This window comes from Sceloporus occidentalis, unplaced genomic scaffold (genome assembly GCF_023333645.1).
Source record: "Sceloporus occidentalis isolate IW3139 unplaced genomic scaffold, rSceOcc1.0.p SCAF_3, whole genome shotgun sequence".
NCBI classification, from domain to species: domain Eukaryota; kingdom Metazoa; phylum Chordata; class Lepidosauria; order Squamata; family Phrynosomatidae; genus Sceloporus; species Sceloporus occidentalis.
Genome location: NW_028316983.1, coordinates 236,862,806 through 236,880,678, shown reverse-complemented (window position 1 = coordinate 236,880,678; position 17,873 = coordinate 236,862,806). Strand labels below are relative to the sequence as shown.

The 17,873-nt window shown below is 45.0% G+C and overlaps 2 protein-coding genes across 5 annotated transcripts in view; both read left to right on the top strand.

The window, feature by feature from the left end:
- The window catches only part of CYRIB (CYFIP related Rac1 interactor B), a 103,656-nt gene extending 92,229 nt beyond the window's left edge, over nt 1-11,427 (top strand). For all 4 annotated transcript variants that reach the window (XM_089517967.1, XM_089517969.1, XM_089517966.1 and 1 more), the window contains 4 exons: nt 6,043-6,122; nt 8,361-8,487; nt 9,206-9,280; nt 10,606-11,427. In XM_089517967.1, coding sequence (XP_089374093.1) covers nt 6,043-6,122; nt 8,361-8,487; nt 9,206-9,280; nt 10,606-10,665 — 342 coding nt within the window. In that variant the 3' untranslated portion in view covers nt 10,666-11,427. The remainder of the gene's footprint in view (nt 1-6,042; nt 6,123-8,360; nt 8,488-9,205; nt 9,281-10,605) is intronic.
- Nucleotides 4,190-5,613, top strand: LOC149317645 (uncharacterized). Its single transcript, XM_089513295.1, has one exon. It carries the CDS (start codon nt 4,552-4,554, stop codon nt 5,611-5,613), a length of 1,062 nt encoding a protein of 353 aa, XP_089369421.1. The 5' UTR covers nt 4,190-4,551.
- Nucleotides 11,428-17,873: the final 6,446 nt, after the last annotated feature.

Sequence of the window (17,873 nt, the reverse complement as noted above, 5' to 3'; positions counted from 1 at the left end):
TTCTACCAGACACCACCACTTTTGGTCAGTTGCTGCTACCACAGACATCATGCCTGAACTACTATTACTGTTAAATTTGTCTTAAACAAACCAGGTGAAAATTGTACAGGATTTTCTTTTTCCAGCAGAGAAGGGGGCCGAGCATCCTGATGTTGGGTAGCTCCGTCTGCAAAGGCTCCTGTAGGCAGGACACAAATTTAAAACAGAGGCCAGGGGCCCGACCCCGCCTCCATAGGCGGAGCGACCCCCGGAAACCTCAGTCTTCTTCCTGCCTTAGCTCCTGGTAGGACGCATCTCACTTTGGATCCTAAAAAAACCTACTTGGCTCCCCAGACTTGGCCTGGCTTGAACCCTACCTTTGCTCCTCTTTCTCCTTCCTTTCAAAAAAAAACAAAACAAAAAGTTTTTTCTCTCTCCTCTCTCTCTTTCCCTTTTCCACTCCCTCCTTCCCCCCCCCCCCCATGGCTGGCGAGGAAGAGGCCAGGCCAGCGGGCGAGCTGGCTTCCACTTGGCCTGGGCAAGCCCCGGCTTTGCCGGAAGCGCGCCCAGAGGCACTCCCCACTGGCAAAGAGCAGGGAGTGGAAGCTGGGCCGCACTGGGCGGAGGGAGATCCCTCACAGCCCACTGCAGAGCCCAGGGCCTCACGACCAACCCAGTCAGGGTAGGAGGCTGGAGAGCCCTTGTCGCCGATGCGACGGACACGAGGGGAGGAGGTAAGCAAATCACCCCTGCCAGAGGGTACTCCCTGGGGTTCCCCCAGGGAGCCTGAGATCCCAGGCCCCTCTTGGGCTTCCCAGAGGGAGGGCGACAGTGGCGGCCCGCGGGGCCAGCCCAGTAGGGCACAGGGCTGGGGGACAGGCCCCTTTCTCTCTCTGCTCTTCCCCCCCTTCCTGGGATGGTCGGGCCCCTGCCTCCAGGCCCCCTCCATGGCCGGAGGCCCAACGGCCGAACCCACAGGTGGGCAGAACGGCCCCTTCGCCTCCCAATGGGGGTTTCCCTGGGGCCCTATCCCCCACCAGGGGTGGTTTGGGTTGGGGGGGCCCAACACCTGGCCCCCGGCCAGTGCCAGTGACCGTGCGGTCGCCCAGGGGGGCAGCCATATTGGCCGCGTGGGCCGAGATGGCGGCCGCCATCTTGGTGACCCGGAAACAGGGTCCCATGACCACGCGGCCTACAATGGGGGCCGCCATCTTGGGGGTGACCCGGAAGTGGGGTCGCGAGACCATGCGGAGCCCAATGGGGGCCGCCATCTCGGCGAGTCAGGCCGGGAGGCTGCCGAGCGCGTTAGACCCAAGCCCATCCTGTCCCCTAACAGGGAGCCCTCGCGCCGCTCCTCCACTAGTGCTGCCTCACGTGACTCCCCATGAGAGTCCACACCATCAGACGGCCCCCGCGATGGGAGACACTTAGACCCCAAGGCCCAAGCCCATTCCATCGCTAGGTCCGGAGGGAGGGAGAGCCGGGGTTCGCAGTCAGATTCAGACTCAGTTACATCGCAGGCCTATCACCCCCCAGCCAAGAGGGCCAGATATGCCAGAGAGTCTAACAAACAACCACGCTCCCCCTCACCCCACTCCTCGGAGGAGGAGGGTCCTCCGGCCAGCCTAGATTCTGCTGCCTCTGAATCTGAGGAGGGAGAGCTCTCCCAGGACGAGGGAGATACGTCCAGGGACACCCCCATGTCCTCTCGACTCCTCAAGCCAGAGGACTATCCAACACTGATAAAAAAGACAACCAAAACCCTGGGCATCGCCCTGCCCCCCAATACTGCCCCTGTTCTAGACTCTGACCTCCCCAGGGTCAGGGAGGAGCTTTTTCCTGTCCCAGCCCCCACAGTTCAGGAACTCCCATGCCCCTACAACATCATGCAGATTGTGAGGGACGAATGGAGGGCACCTGCGGCATCTAGGCCCAACCACAGTGCGACTCGAAAACATTACATCCTTCAACAGGGAGTCATGGATAGTCTCAAGGTCCCCCTAGTGGATGCCCCGGTGTCTGCCCTTGTTTCTTCGGCCGTTTTCACCAGGGATGGCGAGGACACCCTTAGAAACCCAGAAGACAGGAGGGCCGAGGGAGCACTCAAAAAGGTGCACGAAGCAACTTCCACAGCTATCAGGGCAGCCACCACTGTCTCTCTAGTGTTGCGCGCATCCTTGCAGTGGTCTAGAGAGCTTCTTGAGCTGCTGCCCCACGCAGACACCAAGGTCAGACAAACAATCAATAAGATCACAAAGTCATTGGCTCTCGGGGCTGATGGCACCCTTGTCAGTGTCCAACAGTGTGCCAGGGCTCAGGTGGCAGCAATAGCAGTCAGACGTCAATTATGGCTCAAAAATTGGCAGGTAGACGCTAGGTCTAAACAAAACTTGGCCTTTACCCCTTTCTTGGGAACTAAACTGTTCGAAGAGTCCCTCGACCCAGTGCTGGTAGAGGGCAAGGACAAAAAGAAAGCCTTGCCCTCGTCAAAAAAGAGAGAGGACAAGAGGCAGTTCAAAAACAGATCTTCCTTTCGATCCTCCCGGCCCTTCTCTCCTTCTCAATCTCAAGGCAGAGAGTCCAGGCCCAACAAGTCTAGATGAGGGGACACCAAGTTTAACAAGCGAAACCGCCCCCCCCCCCTTCTACCCCAAGAAGGGAGGAAGCTCCAAATCATGCCAAAAGAGTCAACAGTCATGACGGGGTCCCTCCAGTAGGAGGCCGACTCCAAGGATTCGCAAGGATTTGGGAGGGATCCACGGTAGACAAGTGGGTCCTCGGCACCATTCGCAGGGGATACAGGATAGAGTTTCATCGCACTCCCCGCAACATGTTTGTACCCTCTCCCAAGTCCAGTGACCCCGACAAACATCGCCTCCTGCTGGAAGCCATCGAACGCCTACTCGCCATTCAAGCCATTGAACCGGTGCCAGACGACCAAAAAGGACAAGGCTGTTACTCCACCTTTTTCCTGGTACCAAAGAAAAACGGAACTTGGAGGGCCATCCTGAACCTGCGAGCAGTCAACCGCTTTGTCCGCAAGAAAAAATTCAGGATGGAGACCCTCAAAACCATCCTGGACAGCCTTCATCCCAAAGACTTTCTCTCCTCGCTAGACCTCCAAGATGCTTATTTGCATATTTTGATTCATCCATCCTCCTGGTGCTTCCTCCGCTTCAGATATGGCAAACGCCATTTCCAATACAGGGCCCTCCCCTTTGGGCTCTCGTTGGCACCCAGGATATTCACCAAGATCATGGTGGCCCTAGTCGCCCATTGGAGGACTCAACGCCTCCATGTTCACCCTTACCTGGACGACCTCCTGATCAGGGCACCATCAAAGACTCAAGCCATTCGAGACACCACCACCATACTCAAGTCCCTGGAGGACCACGGCTTTCTGATCAACATGGAAAAGAGCTCCATTCACCCCAAACAACAGATCCTCCACCTGGGAGCCCAAATAGACACACGGTCAGGGACAGTCCGTCTCCCCCCAGACCGGATCCTGGCCATCTGGAGGGCAACACTGAAGGTTCTACGATCGTCTCGAGCCAGCCTTCAACTACTCGCTCACCTACAGGGCCTAATGATCGCGGCGATCGAGTGCTTGCCCTGTGCGAGGTTCCACGCCAGGCCCCTTCAGTGGCTACTCCTCCCACACCAAAGGGCCATTGCGCTGAAGAGACACCACAATCTATTAGTTCCCAACAGTGTGCGCCGGTCCCTCAGGTGGTGGATCTCCCAAACAGTCTCCAGAGGTTGACCCATTTGGGTGACCGAAAAAGTCCAGATCACCACAGATGCCAGCCTTCGGGGCTGGGGAGCACATTGCGGCCCACACCTGGCCCAGGGACGATGGGGCCCAGAGGAACAGTCACACAGCATCAATTGGCTAGAACTACGGGCGATCCGCCTAGCCCTCCAGTCCTTCAGACAGACAACTCTTCACAAGGCAGTCCTCATACGGACAGACAACATCACTGCCAAGGTACACGTCAACCGCCAGGGCGGTACAAGATCGCGGTCCCTGATTAAAGAAGCCCAGGCTCTGCTGACATGGGCAGAGGCCAACCTTCTGTCTCTAGAGGCCGAACACCTACAGGGTCAGCTCAACACCAAGGCAGATTGGCTAAGTCGGACCAACATAGACCAGGGAGAGTGGAGTCTCCACCCCAAGGTGTTCCAGTCCATAATAAGGTCAATGGGTCGCCCGATCCTGGACCTATTTGCGTCTCCTTCCAACGCCAAGACCCCCAGGTTCTTCTCAAGGTTCAAAACTGAGGGGGCAGAAAACTTCGACGCCCTAAACTGCCACTGGCCAGAGGGTCTCCTATACGCCTTCCCACCGGTTCCGCTTCTGTTGCAACTTCTGTCCAAGATTCAGAGGACCAGATCGGAGGTCATCCTCATAGCTCCAGCTTGGCCGAGACGCCCCTGGTTCTCAGAGATCCTCAGCCTGTCAATCCAGAGCCTCCCTCTTCCAGCCAGACCAGACTTGCTGTCCCAGGGTCAGATACATCACCCAGATCCCACCTGGCTTCAGCTTCACGCCTGGAAATTGAGAGGGACATGCTAACTAGTTACGGCTACTCTTCCAAAGTGGTCGAGTCCATTCTGCAATCGAGGTGCCCTTCCACCATGAAGATCTATGAATACACGTTCAGGTCGTTTAAGAGATGGTGTAAGCAGAAAAAGAAGGACTTCATTCAAGTCACTGTCGCTATGCTTCTTCAGTTCCTTCTAGACGGCTTCGGCCAGGGTCTCCAACCCAACACAATAAAGAGACAGGTGGCGGCAATCACTTCAATACTGCCGCACGACCAAGCCGCTAAGATATCACACCACCCTCACATTAGGAGGCTACTCAAAGGAGTCTCCAATAGGGCGCCCCCGACAAGACACCGATTCCCATCTTGGGATCTTCACAAGATTCTTTCGGCCCTGACTATACAACCATTCGAACTGCTGAGGGAGGCATCCCTCAAGTTCCTCACCTTTAAGACGCTCATCCTTACAGCGCTAACGTCAACCTGCAGAGTTTCTGAGATCGGGGCACTGTCGGTGAGGAAAGAGCTCTGTATCATCAGACTGGACTCCGTCTTGATGAGGCCAGATCCAACCTTCATTCCCAAGGTGAATTCGGTTTTTCACTCATCTCAGGACATTGTCCTGCCCTCTTTCTGCCCTCAACCGACCCGAGAGCTAGACAAGGCCTGGCACACCTTGGATGTGCGCAGAGCCATAAAGATCTACCTCAAGAGGACAGCGGTCTTCAGAAAGTCAGAAGCCCTTTTCGTCTCGTTCCACCCGAGATCCAAGGGCAAAAAGGTATCAACGTCGACGCTCGCAAGATGGATCAGACTTTGCATCATTGCATGCTACAAAGCCTTAAACTTATCCCCACCAGACGGCATTTTGGCACACTCCACCAGAAGTGCATCCACCTCGGCTGCTTTTTCCACTAACGCACCCCTTGCTGAGATCTGCAGAGCTGCCACATGGAAGTCCCCTTCCACTTTTGTCAGACACTACAAGCTCGACATTTTTCAGTCAGCTGAGGCGGCCTTTGGCCGCAGGGTTCTCCAACAAATAGTCCCTGACTCGACCCAAGCGTCAGCATGCTCCCCCTAGTTGGGGCAGAGCTTTTGTAAATCCCTTTCCAGTAGAGAAGGTCCGAGCATCCTTCCCACCCTGTCTACCTGCAGATGCTTAAGGGGCAGGGTTGGGAGACACAGGTGCTTTTTCTTTTCTTTCTTTTCCTCTGAGCTTCAAGCCACTGACTCTCGAGGTGCCAAGTCTGGTCAGCAAAGACCTTTCAAAATTAACCAGTTGCTAGGCTGGTCACTGACTGAGGTTTCCGGGGGTCGCTCCGCCTATGGAGGCGGGGTCAGGCCCCTGGCCTCTGTTTTAAATTTGTGTCCTGCCTACAGGAGCCTTTGCAGGCGGAGCTACCCAACATCAGGATGCTCGGACCTTCTCTGCTGGAAAGGAACGTATCTCAGGTAAGTACTAACGTACCGATTTCAGTAACTATTTTTCTTTTCTTTGCTCCACTTACAGAACAAGAATTTACCCATAGAAAATACCACAGATTGCTTAAGCACCATGGCCAGTGTTTGCCGAGTCATGCTGGAGACCCCGTAAGTGAAAGGACATGCTTACCTCAGGCATTATACACAGGAAAAAAAAATAGTCATGGTAATGGGCAGAGGCCAAGAGTGGGATCCATGCAGGTTGCATGCAGCCCCCAGCCTAAGCCAAGCAAAGAAGGATATATTTCTCTTTTAACTGAAAAATTACAGCACTGCCAAAATTAGACTCTCAAAGTGGTCACAGTGTTTGGTATGCTAAAGTTTGGATATAAACAGGTTTATTTTGCTGATGCTGTAAGTTCTAGTACCATAACCAAAATCTATGAATAACAAACAATAACATAAAAGCTTGGCAATTTTATTCTAGTATGTGCCCCAAAGCAAGCTCATAGGAGCTAGATACCCACACAGAGGAGAAGTGATGGAGGATTTCAGCCTTTCCTCCTCCTCTTCTCCCATAAGCTTCATTTATATACCACTTCATACTGCCTTAGCGGTTTACAACTGTAAGCTAATTTGCCCCCAGCAGTCTGGGTACTCATTTTAGCGACCACGGAAGGATGCAAGCCTGAGTCAAACTTGAGCCGTTTTGCTGGTCTTGAACTTGTAACCTTATGGTTTTGAGTGAGTGGCTGCAGTACAGTCATTTAACCACTGCGCCACCAGGGCTCCCACTCCCTCTATCATGCAGAGCAAGAGGTAAGGCCAGATATGCACATTTGTCTGTGTGCACACGCACCTAGCAGTTTAACCCTGCATTCTACCAGAGAGGGATACTTCCAACCCAGAAGTGAGGGAAGTAACATTTCACATGATGAAGGATGCAGATCTTGCCTGTGCTCACCATTTTAATTTGTCTCACATGTTGCTCCATCACATATGTGACAGAAAGTAAAATAAAAGGATCTGTTTCTTGGAGAATTGCATGTATTTTTCCTCAAATGTACATAGATATTAGCCTCTTATCTGGCCACCTCTGTAGCCTGAGTACTATCTTCATTAATGCACCAGAATTCACAAGGAGAAAAAAAGCCGAACAGAAAAGAAATCATTCAGCTTAGTCTGATTTATTACATTGTTACTGTGTCTTTGAATAACAAGAGTTAGTGTGAAGAGAGGGAAGTCTTGATCTTATGCCACTTTGCATTTTGTTGTTGTAAAATAATGATTCTGCATTATAATCTGCCTTTTTTATATGCTAGCGTGAGAAACCTATCTCTTGAGCCAAAGCTAGCCTGTCCATTTTTTGTTACATCTTCAAGGGCTCTATGGGGAGAGGTGGAGGTTTCTGAAGATTTCTACATAGAGGATAGAAGTTACTTATATTGTTTCAAAAAATAAAGCAGGGAAGGGTTTTTCTGTTTCTTTCAGTCTGTTCATGTGGGACATAAAGAAAATTTACCCATTGTCTGTTTCCTAGTAGCCTCGTTAGAAGATACTACTTAAAATGCCAGATAGGGTGCTATGTTTCTCTTGGTAATGTTTTTAAAATTCAAGATTTGCAACACCTGTTATGCTAGGTACCAGTTACATTCGTGGTTCTTATGGGAAATTTCTTTAATATTTCAATAGTGGAAAGTATCAGCAAGCATCTTCATAGTTTTGTAAGTGGTTTATTCTCATTCATAATTTAAAAAAATAGAAGAACTGTGTATCTTTGCACAGAGTGCTTTCTGATTAGAGCTTGAATCTTATTTAGCAATGGCAGTTTTCTCTCTTTGGTTAAAAGCAAAATGGAAGGCCAGGGTTAACCCAAATTTTGCTTTATTTATTGGGCACAAATTGATAGGATAGTTGAACTTGGTGCCTAATAACCTGAACTTGAAAACCAGCCAGAACTAGTTTTGGGGCAATCACTGATCACAGGCCCCATACAGACAGGCCAAAATAAAGCTGCTTCAGGTCTGTTTAAATGATGCATGTGTACCAAGAGTCCAGAAGCTGCGCCAAAGCCACGATCCAGTCCTAAGAACTCGAGCACAACTTTGGTGCAGCTTCCGGACTCTTAGCACACATGTATAATTTAAACAGCATACCTCCAAAGTGACCTGAAGCAGCTTTATTTTGGCCTGTCTGTATGGGACCACAGATACTTTTTTTCATGCTGCATTGTATGAAAGAGTGAGAGTGTGGTGTTTATGTGAAAAAAGAAATCTTTCTTTGAAAAAGACATATTTTGAGAAGGCACACCACTGAGCATGCTGATGTATAGTAAGTGGAAGCTGGCTTTAAAATTCAACTTTTAGTAACCAAGTATATGTTTGTACATGTTATTAACATTTCTAGGGAATACAGAAGCAGATTCACGAACGAGGAAACAGTATCATTCTGTCTGAGGGTAATGGTGGGTGTCATAATTCTCTACGACCATGTGCATCCGGTAGGCGCTTTTGCAAAAACGTCAAAAATTGATGTAAGTTCTCATATTGAATAGCTAAAATTATTTGGATTTGAATATCTGTATGGACAGAGTGGAGTGAGGGATATTTTAAGAGCACAAAAGATAATCATTAAAAATATTATTGTTCTGGAGTGCTCCCAAGTGTTGGTATAAATGATACTGCTAATTCATAGCTACATCATACAGTCGGTCCTTCTTATACATGGATTTTTTGTACATGGATTCATGCATACATGGTTTGAAAATGTTTTAAAAAGTATAAATTTCAAATATCAAACCTTGATTTTCCATTTTTTTAAAAGGGACACCATTTTGCTATGTCATTATATTTAATGGGACTTGAGCGTACATGTGTTTTGTTATACACAGGGGATCTTGGAACCAAACCCCAGTGTATAACAAGGGTCCACTGTACATTACTTGCAGCTCTAACCTTAGTGCTCTGAGACTGTTTCCAGACTTGCAGGCTTATGTGAAGATGCCATTTATTGAACCAGCATCTTGCTGTGACTTACATTATCTTTGACTGCCTTGACTTCCTGTGATGGCTACAGCAGAATCTTTTTTAAATGTTGTTGTTACTGCAGGAGTTAAGATGACCACATTCAGATGAAGACTAGATGATTTTCCAAACTTTTACAAAATTGACATTTCACACTGTAAACTGGTTGCATCCCATTCAAATCTGTTTTCATTTTCTGCATTGTTTTCTTTTTGTATCCATTTCTAGATGAAAGGATGCATTAAAGTACTCAAAGACCAGCCACCAAACAGTGTAGAAGGCCTTCTAAATGCTCTCAGGTACCTAACTCTTTAACACTGAATGAATAAAGCAACCTGCCTTTCTTTGTTCCCTCTCTATATTTCTTCATTCATTCCTTGGTAAATTTAGTGATGGATAAAAGCAACAATTTAAAGTTTGTTCATATTCCTCCTTACGTTGTAAAAATGCCCTAATATGTCTCAGGGTATATTCACACTACACTGTTAGAACAATTACATACCACTTTAATTGCCATGGCTCCGTCCTATGAAACTGTGGGATTTGGTGAGCTATTTAGAAGGCACCAAAGTATTCTGAAAAGAAGAGATTGAGGATTAGATCATGATAATTCTGTAGTGTAGACCTGGGAACTGTAGTTCAGAGTGCTTTAGCATCTTTCACAGAGAATTGCAAATTCTTAACAAAAGTAAAAAACCCAAAGATTCTGTAGAATTGGGCAGCAGCTGTTAAAGTGTTATTAGACTGCTTTAATTGTGCTGTGTGGATACATCCCAGAATAATGATTGCATTCCTCTGATACTGGTGCTCATCTGTGTGTGTTATCACACTATCTCATTTTCTCACAAAGGGCAGTAAGAGCTACTTATAAGCGTATGGTGCTTCAGATTATGTTACTATTCCCATCAGCTGTAGTCACAGTGGGAAATTAGTTTCAGTCCAACAAAAAGTTGAGGGCCACATGTCTCCCACTGCTGTTATAAATTGTAACCTTTGTTTCCAGGAAGCAGGCCTTCAAAAATTATTCTTGGCAAATCAGCCACCCTTTCATTCACTTGGTTTAATGCTCAGAAGAAATGCACAGAATTCTTCTTTACACAACCAATCTAAATTCTGTTTCAAGAAATATTGGGTTCTATAACTACTGCACCTTTTTCTTGATAGTCCATTCAATTCCAACTCCCATCCTGGTTCCTGTCCCATTCAATCCCTTCCCTGCCCCACCCTGCCCTGTCCCCATCATTCATCATTCAGTGTCACTATGCACTGCCATTCCCCTTTGGGAGCGGGGGGGGGGGGGGTGTAAATATTTTTTTATACTTTGCAACCATTGGAGCCCCCTCCCAACCCTACTCTTACCTCCTTCTTGTGTGTAAATGTCTCATTTTGGCTACATGAGGATCCTGGTTCTGAGAATAGAGTTTATTATTAATAGGTTAGAAGATAAATTATTGTTGGTTATGTGCATTTGCTGAAAATGCTTCTGGCTGAACAGGAGGGACACATGGGTTTTCAGGGCAGGAGGACTTAGCAGTAATAACCGTCTGATATCCCCAGTGACTACAGTTGCTCAATTCAATTTATGCTCTGTAAAATCTCCCCCCCCGCTCCCCCCCCCCTTTAGGTACACAACAAAACATTTGAATGATGAGACTACCTCCAAGCAAATTAAATCTATGTTGCAATAACAGTTACCTGGACGTTCTGCCCTGCTGTATACAGTATTCTGCAATGACTGAGATGCACAGATCTTTTTCGAGTGATTGCAACTACTATCTTGTTCAGTCTTGCTTTTGAATTTTTTTCTTGTCCTCTCTTCCATATTAAAAAAAAATCACGTTCTTGTTCTTGAGTAAGCTGGTAACTTCTTTTCTGTGCCAAAATCAATGAAAACTATCACCTCTGGAAGGTAATTTTTACTTTTCAGAGTGGCCATTGTATGTGGCAGCTAATTCTGCGTTGCGTTTTGGATTTCTCTGTACTGGAGAAAGTTCTGTGACTTGAACTAAATATTTTTAAACGTGGTTTTTTCTTTTTTGTTTTTTTTGTTTTTGGAAAACTAATATTTAATATTGCTTCTTGTGCATGGCAAAACTGCCTATTTCTGCTATTTAAAAAAAAGAAAGAAACCCTCAGTGACTTCATTTTCTATTGCAGCTTTTTTATGTGCAACCATGAGGAAACTTAAAAGCAGATTTGTTTAAATTAACTGTGTTTGTACAAATGGTACCCAACACAAAGGTTTTTTTTTAAGAAAAGAAATGGGTAAAAACTGTTTTAAAAAGTTAAGTTTGCATTTTGACTCATTTTTGTAAGGATGTATGTTGTATGTTTAATAACTAACGTTTCAGAAGAAAAGTGGTGTGTGCGTAGCCAAATTACGTATGCATGTTCGTGTCAAATGATTGGCTGTGGAAGACACCAATAAAGATTGGCTTTCATTTTTCTAAGTGTGGTTTGTTTCACTAGTGTTGTTGTTAGGACTCTGGATTAGTAGCTTTTTTGTTTCAACCTTAAAAAAATAAAGAGAAAAGCTAATGTATTTGCACAGCACCATGAATGTGCTACATAAACAAATAAAATCATTTCATAATGCTCAGGCTCTAAACCTCCTATGGTGCCAGATATTTTGCATGTTTTCTGAAAAATAGGTTTCAATGTACTGGTCTTAGTCGCCAGTATGCACAGAATTACAGGTTTAATGTGCTCAATTCTAAGTCACATGGAGGGTCAAAAGTTAACTTAATGGTGAGTTGACTTACAGACATTTCAAGCAGCTTTCTATACATACTTCAAATTGCTCCTATGATTTGGAAAGCTTAGGTAAAAGGGTTGTATGCAACATGTCAAGAGCAACAAGAAAAATAGTTTTGTCCCAAAGATCTTAAATTCTGAAGTTTAATTTACAACACTATGTCTGGGTTTTATACTCAGTCTGCCCATGCTACTGCAAGCTGTTCAGTACTTCTGAAGGGTCTGAGCCATCTATGAGGACTGCTTCTTCGGGTCCTTTGTGGTCCCATTACCAGAAGGGTTTCTGTTGAGTTTTTATGTTAGATCAGTTTGATTTGTGACAGTGATGGTATCGTCTCAGTTATTTTCATCATTGCTTATAAGTCCCTGAAGCAGTTGCACATGGATTCTATACAATATGTATATGCTTAACCAAAACAGTTTTAATCTGATGTAACTGCCCTTAAAGAAATTTGATGAGCTACTGCTGAAACAAAAAAGCTTTTCCTGTTCGAAGGCCCTTCACACTGATCACCTATTTTGAGACCAGCACTGGAGGCTCTACTTGCATGCCAACCTGGAGATCAAATTGGCAGGCTTGAAGGGTAGGATCTTCTTAGTAGCATCCCCACATTTATGGAACTCTATTTCATTTGATGCCTGGTAAGCCACATCATTATAGGCTGGGAGTGTGAATCGTAGTAACCTAGGTGTTGTTGGTTTGCAGCTCCCAGCAACCGTAGCCACTACAGCCAATTCTGAGGGAAGCTGGAAGATGGAGTCAAAGAACATCTGGAGGGACTTATGACATACACACACATAGGCTCATCTTTTTTTTCCTGGGGTTACAGTTGAGTTCAAATTCTTAATGGGTCTGTTTATTAAGTGGTGCTATATTTAACTTAATTATTTTATTTTATTTTGTTCTTATTGGTCGTTTGATGTTTTTAAATTTTGTTACATGCCACATGAGAAGGTTTAATCTGAAAAGGCAGTCCCTGTACCTTTGTCAATACGTAAATAATTATAAGAGTGTTGCAGTTTTCAATGTGTGACTGTTAAAACTGTTTTGGCATTAGCTGTTGGATTTGTTATTGTTATGCACCTGTCGAGTCATTTCTGACTAACAATAACCCTGAAACAAATTTATCATGGGGTTTTCTTGGCAATATTTCTTTAGTGAGAGGTTGCCATTTCCTTCCTCTGAGGCTGAAAAAGGATGACTTGTCTAAGGTCAGCCAATGGGTTTCCATGGCTAAGCATGGATTTCAGACCCTGGCCTCTTGGAATATTAGTGCAACATGCAAAGCACTCTTGAAACCAGTGTAACTGTTGAGGTAATGTATGGCATAGTCATACTGTATGTAAGGCTGGTGGCTAGAACCTGGTAGTGTTTGTGTGTGGGGGGGGGAGGGGGGTTCTTAGCAAAGAAATAGAGGAATGTCTCAGCTTCCTGCAAAAAGCATGAAGTGTTTGAAGCACCAGATGGACAACCCCTGGCAGGTCAGTATTTTTCCCATCTCTCCTGTGTGCAATGAGAGAAAGTTAACATAAGCTCTGTCTTTGATGGATACTATCTTTCTCATTGCTGCTCCTGCTTTCTATTTCACCTCCCAGCACCTTTCCCTTCAAGAATGTAAAACTCCCATTTTCCTTTTTAGGAGTAGGAAACTTTTACAAACAGCCCTCTTCCAGATAATGGGTGACTTGCAGATCTCCTCAGTATTAGCCAATGCTGAGAGATGATGGGGATTGTAAAATAATAACAATTGGAGGGCCCTAAATTGCCCAACCTTGCTTAAATGGCGTCAACCATGGAGCATCCTGGGAGCATAGCATCCCTTTTCTTACCCAGCCCACATAGTGCCCTTGTGGAGAAACTATCACTTCTGTTTTGTTTTTTTAATGGAGACTTTGGTGCCTTCGTACATTGTTTTAGGTCAGAATTAGACCTTTGGTGACTTCTAGGGTCATGATTCTCTGTGGCTTGGTTCCATTTTGTAGTTTTTCTATGATGGGGAGTTTGGACGGTGAAACTATAAAAGACTAATCAGGAAAGTTAGGTACTTAACAATAGTACAAAAATTTATTTTAACCATTAATTGCATGTGATTACTATACTAATATAATTTTGGACATCCAGTGAAATAATTAAACAACATTAACCATTTAGAAAATGATCATAAAGTGAAAATACTGTAAAGTAACCATAATGTGGGACATCTCATCTCTAAACTTTAACAAATCATCATAATGTCCATAATACAAATGCATGTCCATTTAAAGAAAATATAAAGTTCATGTGGTTTATGCTGTAAGTTTTATAAAACCTGAGTTCTGAAGATCCTGTGGCTTGAAGAAATCTTGGAAATGACTTTTTAAAGCTTAAGGTTTAGAGTCCTGTAGCTTCAAGGAATTTGAAGATTATGATATGAGTTTTGCAGTAACAGGTTTGAAGATCCTATGGTTTGAAAAATCTTGAAAATAACTTTTGTTAGAACATAAAGATTGGAATCTAATGGCTTCAAGAAACTTGAAGAGAAGGTTATTTCTGTACTCTTTTCCAACCGTTTCAAGAGGTCTTCATCAGTCCATGCCTTTACACTTCTTTTAGATTACTCAAAAGTGTGGGAAGTCACCATGGGCAAGCAGAAGGTTCACTTTCTGGACAACTGTGCTTGTGCTCTCTCTGACAGGCACACTCTCTCACAGCTGGCTAGCTGCTCAAATGCCTCTGGGTCCTTGCTCTCAGAGTGACTCCACTCCACTCCCAGCATTTATACTGCTTAGGTATTTACACTTCTTAATGCTACCTGGGTATGTTTAGCCTGGAAAAGAAGGTTAAAAGGTGGTATGCTATATCATATTGAGGCTGGAGCAAGCTTGTTTTCTGCTGCTTCAGAGAATAGAACCCAGAACAATGGATGCAAACTATGGGAAAAGAGATTCCACCTCAATATTAGGAAGAACTTCCTGAGAGAGCAGTTTGATAGTGAAATACACTGCCTCAGAGAGTGGTAGAATCTTCTTTGGTGGTTTTTAAGCAGACAGTTGATGGCCATCTGTCATTAATGCTTTGATTGTGCATCTTACATGGCAGGGGCTAGGACTTATGGCCCTTGAGGTCTCTTCCAGCTTTGTGATTCTATGATTCTACTTTGTGAGACCACAGTTGTAAGTGAGTTTTAATTTATCAGCTGGGGCCAAGATCCTGCATCAAAGAGACAAGAGTGTAAATTTATGCTCATAGTTACTAACACTACCTTATTAGTGAATTATGATGTGCAACTGAACACTCAGCCACATGATGGTGGGCATTTACCTATAATGCACAAACACACATAATGTGGAGTTGTATGCATCCATGCCTAACAATCATGGGTCATGCACAATTCCATTTCTACAACCCTGAACTGAATGCAGCCATTCTGCATTGGACAAAAATGCCCAGCAGCTTCCATAGGGGAACATAGCCATAGACTGGGACTACAGGGTCTAAACCCTCATTGAGCCATGATAATGGGGTTGCCAGTTCAAGATTATTGAATGCCACCATAGGAAACAATGAGACTCAAGGTCCTTTGATTGTTATCTGTGTGGGAGTTTGAAAGGAATCCCCTGCAGATATGAAGGGATGACTGTATTAGCGCACACACCTTACAAGACAGTTCTCTCACCCTAAGATTCCTTCCCCTTGGCTGCAACTTGGAGAATGGGACAGGTCCTGTGATCTGGCAAACGTAAGGTAAATCCCATACTTAAGAGGAAAATAATGGCAAACCTGAAGAAATCCTGCCAAGGAAACCTAAGGTAAGGTTTCCAGTAAGTTGGAGTAGACTTGGGGGCACACAACAACAAGAAGAAAAAACACCACCAGGACAGTACCATTTATTTCTCTTTCATCCCACCTTTGGGTACAATTCACTTGATTCAGTTTACACAAACATTCCCTTATGCATGGGACATATTTATACCCACTTGAATTCTGTATTGGGATCAGAAAATATGACAAGACACACAATGCAGGATTTGCTCATCCCAGCAAATGATTGTTAATTCGGGGGGGGGGGGGGGGGGGATGACTCCCATCAGGCTAAATCTGGTGCTTTCCACAGCAGTATTTTTTAAAGATGTAGCCATGTTAGTCTCTTGCAGCACAAAAAGGAAGGAAGAAAGAGAGGGAAAAGAAATGTGGCAGGATCTTTAAGACAAAATGATTTTTATTTTGCATGTGCTTTCGTGAATATAAACCCTCTTTTTCAGATGCAGTATTGATTGGAATTAAGGGCTCTGATATAAAGCATATTTATACAATTGTGGGAGTAAGATATAATAGGAGCAAGAAAGATGCAAATATGTTCCTTGCCTTAGATTTTGAAAGGGCTGGTTAAGGACTCTACAATAGTGTTGATGTGTGAAAACAATAAATTATAGTTTTTTGTGGGTTTTTCGGGCTATGTGGCTGTGTTCTGGAATAATTTATTCCTGATGTTTCACCTGCATCTGTGGCTGGCATCTTCAGAAAATCTTCAGCCACAGATGCAGGCTAAGCATCCAGAATACATTTTTCCAGAACAAGGCCACATAGCCTGAAAAACGCACAAAAAACTATGGATGCTGGCTGTGAAAGCCTTCGACGTCACAACAATAAATCTGCTTGCAAAAAGTCAGTTTGCATGATTTCAAAACTCTGAGAAAATTCCTTTACTTATATCTGCAGTAGTGAGGCCTTGTGTATTATTATTGTTATTATTATTATTATTAACCTTCATTTATATAGCGCTGTAAATTTACACAGCGCTGTACAGACAATCTTTTTAGTTAGACAGTTCCCTGCCTTCAGGCTTATAATCTTAAAAGACATGACACAAAAGGAGAAGGGAATGGTGGTGGGGAAGGGAATCAGGTCCATCGGTTCTTCTCTCCCTCTGAGGCCTGGACCAAGGCAGATGGACTGGAGGGAGGGCTCGCCTTCTAATACAAGATTAATACACAACCTGAGGCAGACAAGGGCACACACCTGAGTATATTTGTATATTGTTCAAGCATGTGTATATTTTCAAATACACATCCCATCTTACACATTTATTTGCATATAATTTGAAGGGGGGGGGGAAATGGTTCTCCTCAAGATGGGAACACAAAAGCCACATGGCTATTTACGTTAAGTGACATCCTGACCATGAACTGAATACATTTGCACAAAAACACAGTTAATATGAATTGATTTCCCATCCCCAAGTAAATAGAAAAGAAGGACGTTGTGGTGATCAAGCTCAAGCTGGAGGAAAGTCTTAGAAAGTTACTTTTGGGTGGATGACAACTCCAAAATCTCCTAGCCAGCATGTTCAGAGGGGTTCTGGGAGTTGTTATCCATCCAAAAGTAGCCTTTCTAAACTACCTTCACTGTTGGAATTTTAGAACCTCAAGTTTCCTTTGGGTTTTTTTATTCCTCTTTGTAGGAAAGGCCTAAATGTCCTAAAGGCATCAGGTCCTGTAAGAACTTGGAGGCTAAGTAGGCTAAGACTTGGTTAAGTAGTTGCATGGGGGACCACCAATGAATATCAGCTGCTGTAGGCTATATTTCAGGAGAAGACACTCACGCTCACAAAACCACCTCTTGAGTATTCCTTGCCTAGGAAAACCCCATGAATTCATGGGGTCCCCACAAGTCGGCATGGACTTGAAGGCACGCATGGACACACACCAGATAGAAGCTGTTTGAGGAGGGTGTGGTACCAGGACCATCTTGGGCCTGCCCTTGAGATGAACTTTGTTTAGCTGCCCACTGCTGAGAACGGTCTTCCCACAGCCCCATTGTGTCAGGCCAAGATACTCTCCAGATAGGGAGCCTTGTTCTTGGAAGATAATCTTTTCAAGACAGAAGGTTCTGTCCACCTTTTGTTAGAGGCTGTGATATATTGCCGTTGCTCTCTTTCCCCCACTTTCATTTTTTGGCTGGCTAGGGATCCTGAGCTTTTTAAAAGGCTTCCCAACAGGCAGAAATTCAGCCATGTCAGCTCTTAAAGGCTGTGTTTAAGAAAAGACAGGGTGACTAGATGTCCTCCTTTCCAGGACGTATCTTACATTTCAACCTTCTGTCCAGGAGGAATTTCCAAAGGTCCTCCATTTTGAGCATGACGAAAAAGTATGAATTGCCATT